This window comes from Amblyomma mixtum, chromosome 3, assembly GCF_055824585.1.
Source record: "Amblyomma mixtum isolate Tamu chromosome 3, ASM5582458v1, whole genome shotgun sequence".
Classification (NCBI taxonomy): domain Eukaryota; kingdom Metazoa; phylum Arthropoda; class Arachnida; order Ixodida; family Ixodidae; genus Amblyomma; species Amblyomma mixtum.
Window position 1 is genome coordinate 244752244 of NC_143014.1, and position 16218 is coordinate 244768461.

A 16218-nucleotide genomic window follows, 5' to 3' on the forward strand; every position below is an offset into this window, starting at 1 on the left:
GATAGTGAGTCAACCCCAGCTGCAGATGAAAGGGGGGCGGAGCTGGTTACGAGGCCGACGACAACGCCGCCGACGACGCGAAACCCAGGAACGGACGCCAAAGAGCTGCGCTCTAAAATGTTCCATGTGTGGTGTCTATGTGAATATGCTTAGTCATGAAAGAAACAAAATTCCTTCACAATGCAAGCTCATTATAATCATACTGTGGTCGAGGCAGCAGAACACTGCTGTAAAAATTGAAAATTAAAGCCGCCGCGGTGGCTCAGTGGCTATGGTGCTCGGCTGCTGGCCCGAAAGACGCGGGTTTGATCCCGGCCGCGGCGGTTGAATTTCTTTGGAGGAGAAATTCGAGGCCCGTGTACTGTGCGATGTTCAGTGCACGTTAAAGAACCCCAGGTGGTCGAAATTTCCGGAGCCCTCCACTACGGCGTCTCTCATAGCCTCAGTCGCTTTGGAACGTTAAACCCCATAAAAAAAAATGAAAATTCAAAAATATAATCTCGTGTATGTCAACTCAAAGTGAATGCATATGGCAAGAAATGCAGCTCCAGTGGCGGATCAGGCTGTGTAGGTATGTAGCAGCCAATAGCTCTGTTAATAACCTTGTCGGTGTGTGCGGTTAATAATAAGGGAGTAATTACTCATTGACGTCCACCCGAACGCAGCCATACGGCCACAAAGGAAAGCTATACAGCTTTCATCTACTCCACCTTGGGGGATTCCCCTAAAAATATTGGTCAACACTGTGTGCGGTTAAGTTTTGCATTTGATGCAAGCTACTGTAGAGCAAGCCATAACACATGCTTGTGAGTAACACCACATGGCTCCTTTGTCTTGTTTTTCCTTGATGATACCATTGTATTATTCTGCACTACTCGAACATTGCCACACTTGCTGCTGTTGCCTGCTAATCCTTAGGGAAAAGTAAACTAAGTAAGTGAAACTAGCGTAAAAAACAATATGAAGTATGTCTGATGTAGATGCATCAGCATGTACAGTAGGTCCCTATCATGAGGACACAAGCACCTGTGCGTTATGACAGTCTGCAAATCTACTGAAAGGAATTCCTGATAGCCTTCTCGGCTAACTCGCTGCTGAGCCTGTGCGGCTTATTATTCAGTGCTTAGCAGGTTTTAGCAGCAAGTATAGCTTGGTATGGATGTTAAAACTACTCTGCGTGTAGACGCACATCAAATCTAGAAGGAGCTCCTCCGTGCCACCGTGACACCTCTTTGTGAGCGAGTAACGCATACCTTGCAGCGCGCATCTCTGCTTACCCGCTGCTGTGTGCGTGGACTTGGCTCCTACGTGTGCCGTGTCGTTCAGTCGTCGCTTTATTGAAGTCCACACAAAACAAATACGAGGTTCATGCTTCAAGTGCAAAAATTTAGAGTCCTCGCCCGTTAAGAAGAGATGCGGCGAAATAAGCCGACAGTCATAGATTGCTCTCCTGCGCGCATTTGGCGATAGCTTTAACGTATTTGCACGAGATCGAAGTGCGCTCTGATCCCAGCTGTCGCAGTTGTTTATGCGTGCCCACGTTGCGATAGCCAAGGCGAGTACCAGCATAACAGCTGCATAAGAGTTTCTCACGTTAGAAACCTTACGGAGGTGACATTAGATGCTAGGAATGATGAAATCGTACCACCAAAAGTGGCGAAAATAGTGCTCTCGGTGTGACTTTTTCAAAATCCGCGGAGTATCGCAATACGTCCAATCGTCCGGCGCCGATCGTTACAGCTCGAAGGAGATTTATGAGACAATGTGTCATTCCGTCGACATGGATTGGGGAACGGTGCAGATTTGTTTTCCTGTTCGCTTTTTTCGTTTTTTTTTTGCGGCTCTATAAGCGTTATCCTAACGTGATTCCAATAGGCTGGCAAGGGGCGTCTGCTTCTGCACCTCCACTCTTCGTTTCTTGTCTGCGCCGCCAGGTGCCGCATGCATTTGTTAATTCGCGAATACGACACTAATGGTGTCTTCGGCTGACACGCACTGATTCCGTGCCGGTGCGGAAGAAGTGACGTCAAATATTACACGAGTGGCACGTCTCCTTGCACATCAGCTGAACGTGCGAAACACTCGCAGAGTGCCGTTGCTCTTTCTGCCGTCTGTTAACCGAGGCCTCTGAGACCCTCGAAAATCTCGGAGGCTATTCCTACGAGCGGCCGACGCCAACGAGCGCAGTCAACAGTTTGTACAATTAGCAAACGCCTCTTCAGAACAGTGCTTAGTACCGCGCTTGTAACAGGCGTTGATAGAATCGGCGGGAAATGCGGGACCCACGAGCCTGCTCGTGAAATACTGCAATTAATTATGGGGGCGCAGGTTTGTAAGACACCACACCAAGGCGTGTGGTGCATACAGCTAGAGTAACTTCCGAAAATATCAACAGGTGATTCTCAATCTACTAAGCGCCCCACATTGTCGCTTTATTGATATCCTTTAACCTGCGCATACGTTGGCAAAAAGTACGATGTTATAAAGTGCACACATGCCGGATGAACAGCATATGCCGTTTGCTGCAAGAGCTAAGGCAGAACTTGCAAGACAAAAAATATTGACAAACCTTTAATTTCGTCATAACGGAAGGCACATGGCTCGCCGGCCGGTGCCTGCGTGATTGCAGCGCGAATAAATGCATTGCAGCCGCTATAATATTCAACATTTCTTTAAAATGTGCCCACTTGCTAAGCTTCACCCGTTTTTCCTCTTCGTCGATGCTGCGTCAACCAATGAGCGTGAACAGCGTCGTCTGCTAGCGCGCGCTGCACGACGGGATTGCACTGCGCTCCACCGGCGGTCTCCACGGTGGCGCAGTGGCGCACACGCGTCGTGCTCGTCCCACCCGAATTTACGGCACTGCACGAGTGGCATCCAGCCGAAGACACCATAACATTCTGGAATTCTGGCTACATTCAAAAGAAAATAAAAGAAGCAGCGTATAAAAGTAAAACTATCCGACATGCAGAGTGATGATTAAAAAAATGTAATTGCGTGCTCATCTTGCAAGTGTAACAAATAAAAATTAGAAGCAGAGTAGCGCGTGGCCACTCGGCGCGTGCATCTCTTGCGTCACAGCGTGTCACCGTTGCTTCGACTAGAGCGCTGTGTGGCCGTCATTCTGCAATGGCCAGCGAATGCAGTAAGACTCTCCGTCCGTGGGTGAGCGGCATTTACTGGCTCTGCGCTGACTGCCGCTACGCAGCCGTACTAGGTGAGCACCGTTTCTCAATTCTGCGCTTTCCTAGATGTTCGTGGTGATTTAGCAGCACTCCCTCAGGCAAACTTTCGAGGAGTCTCGCTTCTCGTACCGCGAGTTCGAACGCCACTCTCACAATCCCATTGTGATGCAGGGCCACGTTTCACAACCTATGACAATCGGCTTGAGCCTTTAGCGCTGAGCGCATTGCGCCTCTGTTTTCAGAAGCTGAATGTTTTTCATATTAGGTGAGGAAAACTGCGAGCGCTGCAGAGCGCTTTAAAAAGGGACCTCGCGTTCGGGTGTTCGATACCGGGCGCTTTTTTTACATTCGGCTGCTTCCCATGTGTCGCGCTCCAGCATGCAGCGGGGCGCGATTAAAGAATTTGTCTTATCTCGTCGTCGAGAATAGATGTAAGCACTAAATGCACCGCAGGAAAAGCGTATATTGTAGAACTGCTTAAAGGCGGTGATAGCCGCAATGGAGTCTCAAGAGCCTCCATGGTTACCCACTTTTGCTTTGGTAGATTTTATTTTTGCGAGCGAAAGCGTGGACGGCGGCATCTTTCCCGGCTTTCTTTGTGTGGCGACGCGCGTGGCAAGATGTCGCCACGTGCCGAAGTAGAAGGGGTGGCGCCAGCACGTGCTGCACAGAACGCTGGGATGCTCGCCTAGGCCGGACGCCGCCGCCGCTGCGTCGACCAGCCCGTCGATGCAACTTCAGGTCGTGGTTGTGTGGTAGAACACGAAGTGATCCAAATTAATCATGCTATTGCGGCCCTTTCTAAAATGGGATATGAGGCGAAAGCAACTTCTGCCTGTGTTGCTGCCCCGATTACTGTGGTTTTCATGTCATAGGTGACGTCACGGGCATGCTCCCGCAGCTTCCATGGTGGAGCACGACCCCCTCTGGCCGTGGGGTGGAGTTGGAGAGGCGGTCGGCGTTCGTAGGGGACATCGCGCGTATGCCCAGTAGATTTCCGGTTACGACGATTTCCGATGACGTCTTTAGTGTTTATTTTGAAGCGAAAAGCTTCACTACTCGCACCACAGCCGCGCTTCGCGTGAGCCGTCGGAGCCATGGTTTGCCACAGCTGCGCATGCGCGAAACCGAGTGACGTCACACGCGGCACAAAAAAAAAAATACAGTGCGCCAGGAAACTCTCATATCTCGGTGGGCAGCCGAACCGCCCCGTAAGGGAAGGAAAATGAAAAGCAAATTGTTTTCAAGGAAAGGACGCCTGTCCCTCATATCTCGGTGCATATCCGAACCGCGCCGTAAGGGCCTTAAGGAAAATGGAATAAAAGGAAAATTGGTTTTAAGGAAAGGAAATGCCTGTCTCTCATATCCTAGTGTACACCCGAAAGGAATGGACACCACAGTACGTCTCTAAAGCAACCTTCTAAGACAGCACCATATTCACTACACGGGCGTCTCCTCCACCTCCGTACAGGCATTGTGTGGACGGCCGAACGCCTGCACCGTTATCGTGGAGCTCCCAGTGCATGTGCGCCAACTGCGACAGCCATGACGTTGAACCAAGCACAACTGCAGCTTTTCGCTTGTATATCCAGGCTTAACCAGAGCTAAGCCACTGCCTAATTTTTTTCATTTTTATTTTATGAGTGTTTATGTGTTCTTTATTATTTTTTTATTACTTGGAAAATTTTTATATTTATACCATTATTCTTAATTTTGTTATTTTTATTTTACGCTGATTTAAACGATTTTAGGTTACGTTTTTAATGACTAAGACATTAGTATTCAGGCTAGGACATACTACACCACCGATGACGTCATCAGTTTGCTTGACAGCGATAGTATGACAGAATTTTGGCCAGTAGTATGGGCATTAAAGGCTCTTTCCTTTTTTGCATTAAAATTCACTGCGCAGAACGAACGGATGAAATATTACACTTTTAGTTGGGCGTACACTCGCCCTGTCCTCCCACTTCGGAATAAATACGTTGCCGCTGGATTCTTTGGCGCGATAGCTTGCTGAAATGGCACCGGTTCGCTTTTCTTTCGCACTCTCTCGTCCACACGTACAGGTATAAGTGTACCTTAGCCCTATTTTTCCGATAATTTGGCGATTTTCATGCTCTTAGGCCTATCTAAATGCAGTGTTTTCTTCGTAGCAACGACACGTAGCGCAGCAGTTGATTCATAATATATTCAGTTCTTACATTTTCTTTTATTTGCATAGTTTTTCTTGCTTGTAATGCACTCACCCTCATTATTAGTAATTACGAATGAAAATGAAAGTCAGCGTTGGTCCGCCGTGGTGGCTCAGTGGTTATGGCGCTCGGCTGCTGACCCGAAAGACCAGGGTTCGATCCCGGCCGCGGCGACCGAATTTCGATGGAGGCGAAATTCTAAAGGCTCGTGTACTGTGCAATTTCAGGGAACGTTGAAGAACCCCAGGTGGTCGAAAATTCCAGAGCCCTTCACTACGGCGTCTCTCCTGAGTTGCTTTGGGGCATTAAACCCCAGTAAACCGAATCAACTCAGCGTTGATGTGGTTTTATGTGTTGTTACTAGATGGCGCTACCGTTTACACATGCCCCTGTGCAGCGTGCCCCTGTGGGACGCTGCGGCAGGGAGTGGAGAGATTTAGTATAGGGTTTTCTGCGCTCATGGAAGGTGATGGGGCTGGGTAAAATTGTTTTCTTGAGAGCTCCCCCACGCAACAGAATCAGGCTTGTGGATCGCGCTCCGCTAAAACTATGTGCTAAGACACCTGTCCTGTCTGCGTGGCGCTGGAGTTGTTCCAATGCGCAACGAAACCGAAAACTTGCCGAAACCATTTCTGACGCGACACCAGGCATCTTCTCTAGGCAGCCCCGTTGTGAACCCTTGTGTTCAGGTCGGATCGATGGCGCCACAGTGTTAGTGGCTTTCACAGTGAAAATAAATACATGTCCTTCCCGCAATGGACCACATGCCTCTAAGCTGTTAAGCCGTACATAGCTTCAGCGAGACTATTGGGGCTATGTATACTCTCGGTCAAAACTTGTCTGGCCGCATGACCGGCTTTTAAGAGCGTTATAGTGGAGAATTCACGGTACCCTTAATTAAGGACTAAAGCGACTCGAAAGGCTAGACTAAACGCTCCTCTTGCCTTAAAGAATTTTACAGCCTGAAGGGAGCCTAAAATGTTGTACTAAATGGATGCAAAGCAAACCCTTTGGCCGGTAGACTTTGCAATGTGTGCTGCAGTTTTGACGGTGAGGTGGAGACATTTTTCTCTGCTTCTTCATCCTTGCGTTCTTTTTTGTTCGTGCAGACCGCTGGGAGCACTAAGCGATCTGCTCGACCTCACACCCTTCGGTCTGCCGCACCTGCGGTGTGCTTTGATCCGCCCATCTCAGTTTTTGGCGCCATTCACCCCTTACAGTCTGTATACATACTGATCGCATAGCATTCTATGCATGCTTTCGAACGCACCAAACTATGCCCTTTATTCTTCGTTTTTGTGCCAGCAGATGAGCTCAGTTGTTAGAATGCGCTTATGTGGGTCTGATCAAATTTCCAGGCAATTTTTGTTCGTATGCTCAAGGCATCATCAGCATGAGCTGCCACCACCACCGATGGGACAGGCCCGGTGAAGAAGCGACACGCGGAACGTGGAGGAGTCAGCTGGCTCCGCCTCTTTGCTCCCAAGCACCAGCCACGGATCCCCCGGCGAGGGCCAGCAGACCAGGCAGGAAGCTGATCTCGGAATACCTTCAGAGGCAGGAATCTCGCTGTATTCTTGGGATGCCTAAAGGGGTACTGATGCAAAATTTAGAACGCACACAAACGATATTTGTTTCATGGGTGATGCCTTCTAGAATGCTTCGGTAGAAAGCACTAGAGCCGAACATAATTTAATATGATATTGAATTCTGTCCGAGGAGACGCTCAGCATTTCAATCTGAATGGAGGGACGTAAAGGTCCTCTTGCCTCAATTATTGTGACGTCACCGAACCCAGTGGTTGTTCGCATGCAGGAACAAGCAGTACTCTCCCGCGGTGCCAACTTGCTCAGAAATGTGGGAGCCCAGCAGTGCTGCCAACCTCCAGAGCCGCTTCTCCCCCAATTTGCAACCAAAAATTCCCTAGATTTCTCTAAACATCAAAAACAGTATTCAGTTGTATATTGTAAAATTGTATATTTATGCGTAATTCAGTAGCAAGTTTTATCTTGCAGCTACTCTATTACCAGATCTTGTTGAGTAAATTAGCTGTGTATTTGAAATGAAGGATGTAAAATGAACTTCTGAATGAAACTACAAGTAAACTGTAGCACTCTTTGAAAATTACAAATTAAAGGCTCTATGTCGTATGTCTTTTTTTTTCACTGTACGCAAGATATTAGTAAACATGCATCGGCATGTGGAATTAATTGAATATTTTTCCCTCATGTTGTGTCTGTTTAGACAACAGCCGAATGATATGTACAAAATGCCTGTGCCTGGAGGTCGCTTGAGGAGTGTACGGGAACTGCGATATAAAATCTGCTTGTTCATTTGCTGCGATTGCTCTAGAGGCTGGCTGACTTAACAGTTTTAATCAATAAAAGCAATGAAGCAGTGATTGGCTTTTGAATGCCTCTTGTGACCGTAACTCACTTTGTTCGTCGTGATGGAACTGGAAATTATGGTTTATGATTTTGAAGGGTCTAATGTCCCAAAGCGACCCAGGCTATCAAGGATGAAATAGTGAAGGGCTCTGGAAATTTCGCCCACCTGGGGTTCTTTAATGTGCACTCACATTGCACAGTACACGGGCCTCCAGAATTTTGCCTCCATTGAAATTCGACCGCCGAGGCCGAGATCGAAGCCTCGTCTTTCGGGTCAGCAGCCGAGCGCCATGACCACTGAGCCATCACGGCGGGTGGACTGGGAATTGTTCCCTTAGTTAGACCAGTTCAGATTTCCAACACGGTGCTTCTTTATAAAAAAAATGGCGCCCTTCTTTCCTAGTTATCAAAACAAACATGCAGATATGCTTACTAAACAGGAATTTCACGTCGTGCAGCGAGCTCCAAATACAGCATGAGGAAGGGGTGCGCATGTTGAGAGAAGACGGTGGCGCGCGAGATCACATCAGTGGGTGCCACTGGCCACGTCAGGGACCATACACGTCTTACGTCCGTGTAAAGGCTGGTTCACATGCATGCAAGCGACTGAAAATTGAGAAGCGCAGCGCTGCAAAAATTTGTAACTCGTTGGAACATCGCTGCTCTGACTGCTGCAGAGCCCCCGTGATGGCTCTAAACAGCTTTTGCGCTGCAGCAACAAAGAGTTTTCACCTCCATGTGAAACAGGCTTTACTCGAGCACGTGGCGGTGTTGTGCGGGCCTCCGTCAGTTGTAGAGGAAAAAGAACGTAAAAGTTGTACTGTCTTCACAATTTGAGGGAGAAAAAATTAATTCTCTGAGCAAATGAAATTTCCTTAGATTATACAAACAATCCCCTTTGCCCTAAATGACGTCCAAATGCCCTAGATCTAGGGAAAAATCTCTAGGGTTGGCAGCACTGGAGCCCAGGTTGGCGGGTCGACCGCGACGTCAGTGTGCACTTGAGCGCTGGCACCAACGAAGATCGAAACTGCCACTACAAAATCGTTTGTAGTTAGCAGTGCGCATTGACGTTTTGAGCTAATTTTAGTGATCATTAGGCCCGAAGGCCTTTTTGCAGGGCGAAAATAGGGACACCTCAAAATCATGTACCCTTTTCTGTGCCCGTTTAAGCTCGTTGTGCCGGGATGCTCTCACCGGCGACCTCTTTTAATAACCAAAGCACAGTGCTGCTTCTTGTTTGCGAGACACGTCGGTACGTCGCGGCCCGAGCACACTGCATAGGAAGAATATCTTACAGGAGCTCACGCCTTGTCTCTTTCTTCCAGTAGCAAGCACAAGCGACGGCAACCAATAGTCAGCTATTCTCACGTGGTCATGAGCATTCCGTACTATATATAGTCTGGAAATGCATATTCGCCTCCAGCGCATAGATTCTGCCCTCTTCTTAGTAGGTGGAGGTCACACTGGCTGGGGGAGGTCAGCGTGCACTGCATTTCTTAGCCACATGCGATGAAATTCAGACGCGAAAACGGGGACGCACCAGCTATGGCCTATTGATCTCCTAACTGTAGGCAGCAGCTAAGGGCCTTGAAATTCGCGACCAGAGCGTGCTGTGGAACTCATCTTCGGCATTTTGTCGCGTCTCGTAAATAATGCAATACAGCCAGCCATGCATGATTCTGTCCGTCGCCAACTGAAGGAACAGTGCTCTAAGAGGGAACAGCTCTTTGAGAATTTGGTGCTTTGTGATGGCGTGGTGTTAAGCATTTTGCTTAGTGCTGGTTTCACTTGCAAGGTGCGCCACTGCGAGTTGCGCCATTGCGACGGTCGTGCAAAGCATCCACGGGGTGGTGGATGTACCGAAGGTTGCGCGTCCCTTTTACTTCATTTCGTTCTATGAACATTGTACATGAATTGATCATGCTAGAACTCCATTTCAACTGGTTAGGTAGATTCCGTTCACCGGGGCAATGAAGTGTCTTGCAGTTCGTCAATAATCAGTTCATTCTTACCCCTAATGTATGTTTAAATTTTCCAGAAAGAGAAATGCTCTGTCTTTGCAAAAGCACTAGTTATGCAACATACCTGCTGATCACTGCCAGACTAAATAGTAAGGTTGGATTCTCATCTATCGAATCGAGTAATAACATAACCAATTATGCAAAAAGTTAGCAGGGGCAATGAAGTATGTAAGGGAAAATGAAAAGGTGTCGTGAACCTGTTCAAACTGTCCATATCCCTAAACACATACACTAACTGCACAAAAACGAATAGCTCTTGTTCAGTCTGTAGGTCTGCTCTCGAGAGCTGCTAACACGCTTCTTAAGTTATCTGATGAACTAAATGCGATTTGCCCTTTGGTGGGCCCCCTCCCCTTTTTTCTGCATTTTCTTCTCGCTTGGTTTCACTTCATTCAAGCATCCTGAGCTGAGAATCGCAGTGAAAATTGTGTACAGTGATACTTGAACAACCACCTTTAGCGGTGGCTTAGTGATCTGAGCATCCGCTTAGCATGCGGAAGGTGCGGGGTTCGATCACCAGTGCCGCCGGGTACCCACCAGTTATACAATGGGCACAAACTTTCCCTTGGTCTGGTGCTCGGCTTGCTTAGGGTGGAATGCTTGGGAAATGGGTCTTTGACCCCACCTTGAGTAGGAGCACACCTTGCCATGTCGCTGTTTGGCTACAGATGCCCTTGCACCATAAAAATCCATCATCATCATCAATCAGCTCATTTAACAACCATTCTTGGCTGTGCATTCTTTGTTGTGCCCCTAACTGCATCTCATTTGAGAACGTACAGTTCACTTCCCGTGTGGTTCGGGGAATCGGATGAGCCCCAACATATTGCAGCTGCTTATAGGTTGTGAACTCAAAGCTTACAGGCATTTTTTTAAAGCAGATATGGACAAGCAACAAACCGTTGTCCGTTTCGAAAGCAGAACGCTTTCTTGCACTCTATTTCACAGACGGGGCAAGAGGACTATAGCTTCTGCCCTGCCGACTGCTTGCTGCTGGGACACCCATTCGGCAAAGAAGTGGAGCCATGGATTCCAGTCCCTAGCGAGGCGCATCGCACCCGGCTCTGCGGCAGTGGCTCCAACTTGTGCCACTGACGGATGTAATGTGGCGTCACCTGGCTTCAATTGGGCCTCTTCTGGGGCCCCTGCCTTCCGTAGACGCTCTCCCTCTCCCGCTCCCAGTGAGTGAACGTTCACGAAATGGGTTACACACCTGAAACTGCTTTCTTCCAAACGGTTCATATGATCGCAGGTTACTTACCGTAACTTTTATGTCTGGTTCGTAGCACAAGGAAATGCGTTACACGCGGGCTTCAAAATGAAATGGGTTGGTTTTTATATTTCTTTTGACAACACTTCGTCTTGATTTTTTATTCTGCATTGTTAGGCTTTTGGATGTCCACTTGGAATCTGAACCCAATGGAACTCAGAATGCTTGATGTATTCTTTAAGGAAGACCGAAAATTTTCCATCAGATGGTAACAATGTTGATCAGTCGGCTGGTCTGCAATGTTATTATTGATCGAAGTTATTTCACGGATCTGCTTTCCCTCTTGCATTGTAGATTATCGCCGACTGTTTCATTGGCAAAGGGAAACGTCTTCGCGCATGTGCGTGAGTGTGCATCAGTGAGTGTGCGTAGACACCTACAACCTCTGTTGATTGGTGCACATGCTAGGCTTAGATGTGTGTAGAGAGCAAAATTTTGCTGGCATGTTTTCTTCTGTTAAATGATGGTTTAGACATTATACCTGAATCACCCTGTAGTATTCCCCTATGATGGCTAAATAAATTATATTTGAATTTCTTCTCGATGCTGTTTTGGTTTCAGCTTCATCCAATTGAACAATGGCTTTGAAGTCAGTGGTGATTTTACGTCTTGTGATGCACAAAAAAACTGCAGTATTATCGCTGATATGTGGTTTAAAGTCACTACAACGGTTAAGCCAGGCTGCTTCAAGAGCTGGAAAGGCATTGAACGACGTATCAGCTGTGGTATTTCAGGTTTTTTTGTGCTTGACGTGCCTTAAAGCCACCTGTCCCGCCGCATTCATTCGGTTGGTGGAATGGAAACCTAAATTTAGTGGTCGCAGGCAAATAGCATGCGATGATCTAGGTGTCCTAAGGTTTAATGCATCATAGTGCAGAGAATAAAACATGCAACTAAAAATAAGTGCATGTACAGAGGGCAAAGCACATGCCTAGAACGACTGAAATATCTGTCACATAACTCCCAAAGCAGTTATGACCAGGAAGGCAAAAAATGATGATGAAATCCTATGAGCTTAACTGCAAATGCTGACGTCCAGACCATACTGAACCAAATGTTATCACTAGATATCGCGTGCTTATCCCAAAACACGCCCAGAACGTGTTGTAGAGAAGCGCTTTGACCTCTTTACTTGAAGAACTTCAGGTGATCGAAATTTCCGTAGCCCTTCACTACGGCGACCCTCATACCTCATAGCCTGAGTCTCTTTGGGACGTTAAGCCCCATATCTCCAAAGCACCAACCTTTTAACCATTTTCGAGTAATAAAAACCAAATGCCAGCAGCTCCCGCTCTGGACACCGAACTTCTCGCAGTCATTGGCAAAGATATGCAGACGAAGATTTATATAGTTACGAAACAACCTGGGTCTAGCCACTTGTGCGGCTGTGGTAAAATAGAAAACGTTGTTTATAGATTTTCAGGTCTGGTCGATGTTGATGGCGCTTCGCGCAGGCAGCTGGAGAGTGCTGTGAAGGAATGGATAAGCTTCAAGACGCAAGGGGGCAGATAATAGAGTGGGAGGTCCCACCTACGGTCTTGTATGACGGGATTTCTTGCTATATATTCCTTGCGTAATTTGTTATTAATTGTCGCTAAACTTTCACCTTCAACCCTATTCTAGGGTGTCTCCTCCAAGCAAGCCAGCGTGGACCGGTTCTTCATGCTCCAGGCTGCGCTTCGGCAGCAGAGAGGTACAGCGCGGGCCGTACGACTAGGGTTCCTGGTACGCATGGCTCGTGGTACCTCGCAGGGGCGCCATAACAGGACTGGGAACAATTCCTTCGATCGATCCGTGAGTAGCACCCAACTTCCTGCGCCGGCCACCGATCAGGACTTTTTGAGTGCTCTGGACATTCCTTTTGGTTTTCTTCCGCTATATTAGTTGTTACAGCAGACGAGAGCAGGCAAGAGCTGCTACGGGGCATCTCGCCGGTGTCTTGCTCGAAGTTTGATGTCTAGCTAGCGAAAAAAACAATCACAAAAAATTTGCGAATAATCAGACAAAACGTCAGAGACTAGAAATGACGGCGTCGTAGGCACGAAAAATAGCCACCTAAAACTTATTTCTAACCAGAAATTTATAGAAAAACTAGCAGTATATGTTTGCTCACAAGCAATATCAGCAGCTAGAAAACTGACGATGCACTTCGTGAAATGAGGCAGGATCTAATATGGTGTCCACCTCCTTCTGCTAAACACTAAATAACACAAGGGAAAGAAAGAAAAAAATTAAGTCCACTCTCTTCCCCACTCATTTATCTAGCTCAGGATTAGCTGTACACACAAGCCTCCACATGGTGTCAGCGTGCACGTTTTGGATCCCCTTTTTGTGTTGCACTTTTGCAAAGCCATCGTCCATCGAGTGAGCTTAGCGCTGTGCGGACTGCTCAGGGTGAAGGAGCGGATAGGACAATGATCAGTGATGATCACTCGCACATTAGTGCCGAACAACCACGCCTCGAGGGGGTTACGGCGCTCGGCTGCTGACCCGAAACAGGCGGGTTCGATGGAGGTGAAATTTTAGAGGCCCGTGTACTGTGCAATGTCAGTGCGCATCAAAGATCCTCAGGTGGTCGAAATTTCCGGAGCCGTTCAGTAAGGCGTCCCTCATAGCTTTGTCGCTTTGGGGCGTTAAACTCCCTTAAAACTTTTCCGACTCCCGAATAATTGCGTTAGGCTCCCTTTCACTGGTGGTCCAACGGGCTTGGGCCGGCCTCAGTTTCCTGCTCAAGAAAGCCACGGGGCACTCGTTACCCTCCTCGTCGAGTTGCGCTAGACACACGCTGACGGCGAAGTCGGACGCGTCGGTGGCAAGAACATATTATTGCATGGGGTCCGGTGGGCGTAGCGTCGTCGCAGAACTCAGCCTAACCTTGACTTCGTCGAATGCCTTCTGGGCCTCGTTTCTAGGGGAGCTGCTGCGGCGTCCGCCTCATAGTGAGGTTGTTCAAGGGAACCCCATCCTGCACGTAACCCGGTACATACTGACGATAATAGTTGGCTAACCTTAGAAGCTCGTCAGCTTACGGTTCGTTTGGGGTGCGGCAATTTCTTGGATAGTTTGACCAGTTTGAACAACTTCTCTATGTGCTTGAGATGATCCTCCCATGTCCCAGAAAATATTGCAACGCCATCAATGTACGCAAAAGCATAATCGCGGTGGGGAGCCAGCACTTCGCTCATTATGCGCTGAAAAATGAAGCCAGCGTGTCCGAGGCAGATGGCATAACCCGCCACAACTACTGACCGTTTGGCTTTACGAATGCGGTGAGATCTTGTGTCGCCTCCTCTAGCCGCATCTGCCAACACGCCTTTAGCATGTATATCAGGGTGATTACTCCGTCTTTGCGACGCGCAGCAGGAACTCGTCGGATACGCTCATTGGGTATGCATCCAGTTCGGTGATACTGTTTTGTCTGAGGCAGTTGACACATACCGTATAAACGCGTGTAAGGGCCGCACTTTTTTTTCCAGATTCGGGAGCCAATTTTCGAGGTGCGGCCCATACACGCGATTTAGAAAAAAAAAATTTTTTTTAAAGCAAAAACACAGTAATCAGGGAATGAACGGCATTTATTCTGGTGCACCGCTCATCCCAAAGAAGCCGCGCAGCATGTCCGCTGTCAACGCGTAGCCGTTGTTCCGTATTTCCATCACTAGCAGAGCAGTTCGGGAAACTCACACGGCTCGCCTCGGAAAGCTCGTTTTTTGCAGCTTGTGTTTCTCAATGCACCCTTTTGATTGCACGGTCATCGGACGCACTTCTTGGCCAGGTCGAGTTCCCTGCCCGCCGCACGCTTGCCGCTTTCGAGAGCTAACTCCCAGCCGTGTAGCTGATAAGGTGCTTACTCGGGGGCAGCACGCGAAAGCCGCCACAACTACAGCGATGCACTAATCCGCCATAAAAGGCTGGAGCTGGCGATACTGATGCAGATTAGATAGCAGGAAGTCGCGGGGGGGGGGGATGATGGCTGTGGCCTCGGGCGCCATCCATGGACGGTTTTTGGAAGCTCTTGTGCGCGTGCTTGGCCTCCGCGATCAAGCGCTCCGCGATCGAGCGCACCGTTGTTCGCACAGCCGGAGCCGATCGCGGAGGCCACGGCGCGTGCATTTAGAAGGCTATTCCCGCCTGGGTCATGGAAAGTTCGTGTGCGGCCCTTACACGGATTTATTTTTTTTTTTAAACATTGCCTTCGGGAAAACGGGGTGCGGCCCATACACGGGTGCGGCCCTTACACGCATTTATACGGTAGTCTCACTCCTCCATACCACTTCGCCACTCATACCACCGGATGAGCATACGTGCTCTCCACCGGATACACGAGACCCCACTTTCTGAGCTCTGTTCTACTCCTTTTCTGAAAGCCGTCGGTGCCTTGTACGGATAGACTTGCTGCGCCTACCTAGAGCTAGATGCTGTCCAAGCCTATGTTTCATTGGCGTGGCCTGTCTCCAAAGACTCGTGTGTTTCTGGCCAGCTAGCGCATCAATCTCCGAACGTTGAGGCACACTGAGATGATTCAGTGTGCCAGGCGGCAAGTCGCTGCTTGGGTTCTCATGAGAAGGAAAGGTTGGCATGTGACCTAATTCCTCATCACCTTCAAATCATTAACCCAACAGCACTCACCTGCGTGTGGTAAGGTCGCAGCTTATTGGCGTGTTCCGAATGGCACGACCGTTCTTCTAACCTGTCGGCGTAGGTATCTGGGTGCAACTGCTTAATGACCCTGACAGGCCCTGTCCACCTGCTTTAGCCACAATGCATGTTCGTCCTCAGCGAAACTCATGGCTGTTGCTCTGAGACTGTAGGGTCGGTATATGCACGCCGAGCCATTTCTGCACTTTAGTCAGCCGCTGCACTGGCCTCAGCCATCCTTTTGCGTAACTTCTGCATGTGCTGAGCCGCGGGGACTCCTAATGAGTCCAGGACTGCCCATTCTCCTGTCCAAAATTTCTGCGGGATGGTGAGCGGCTCGATCTGCAACCTTCCGTACATCAGCTCGAATGGCGATCTACCCGTAGTAGCCTTTACTTACTTGTGTTCTTCGCGCTGCCACGTCATCGATCCACCGACCTCAAATGGCGCTGCTACATGAGCAATGACCTATCTGTCCACGCTGCGACTGCTTTTCGCCGCCTGCCTAGGCGGTGCTGC

General features: G+C 48.6%; 1 protein-coding gene across 3 annotated transcripts in view; it reads left to right on the top strand.

Moving 5' to 3' along the window:
* The window catches only part of LOC149354220 (uncharacterized), a 141247-nt gene that overhangs the window by 20858 nt on the left and 104171 nt on the right, over positions 1–16218 (top strand). For 2 of the 3 annotated variants that reach the window (XR_016291240.1, XM_089583183.1), the window contains exons 2-4: positions 6739–6937; positions 10740–10972; positions 12685–12855. Coding sequence is in view for 1 of the 3 variants with exons in the window: in XM_089583183.1 (XP_089439309.1) it covers positions 10895–10972; positions 12685–12855 (249 nt within the window). In the remaining 2 variants the exon portion in view is untranslated. The remainder of the gene's footprint in view (positions 1–6738; positions 6938–10739; positions 10973–12684; positions 12856–16218) is intronic. The other variant, XR_016291241.1, reaches the window with a different exon arrangement.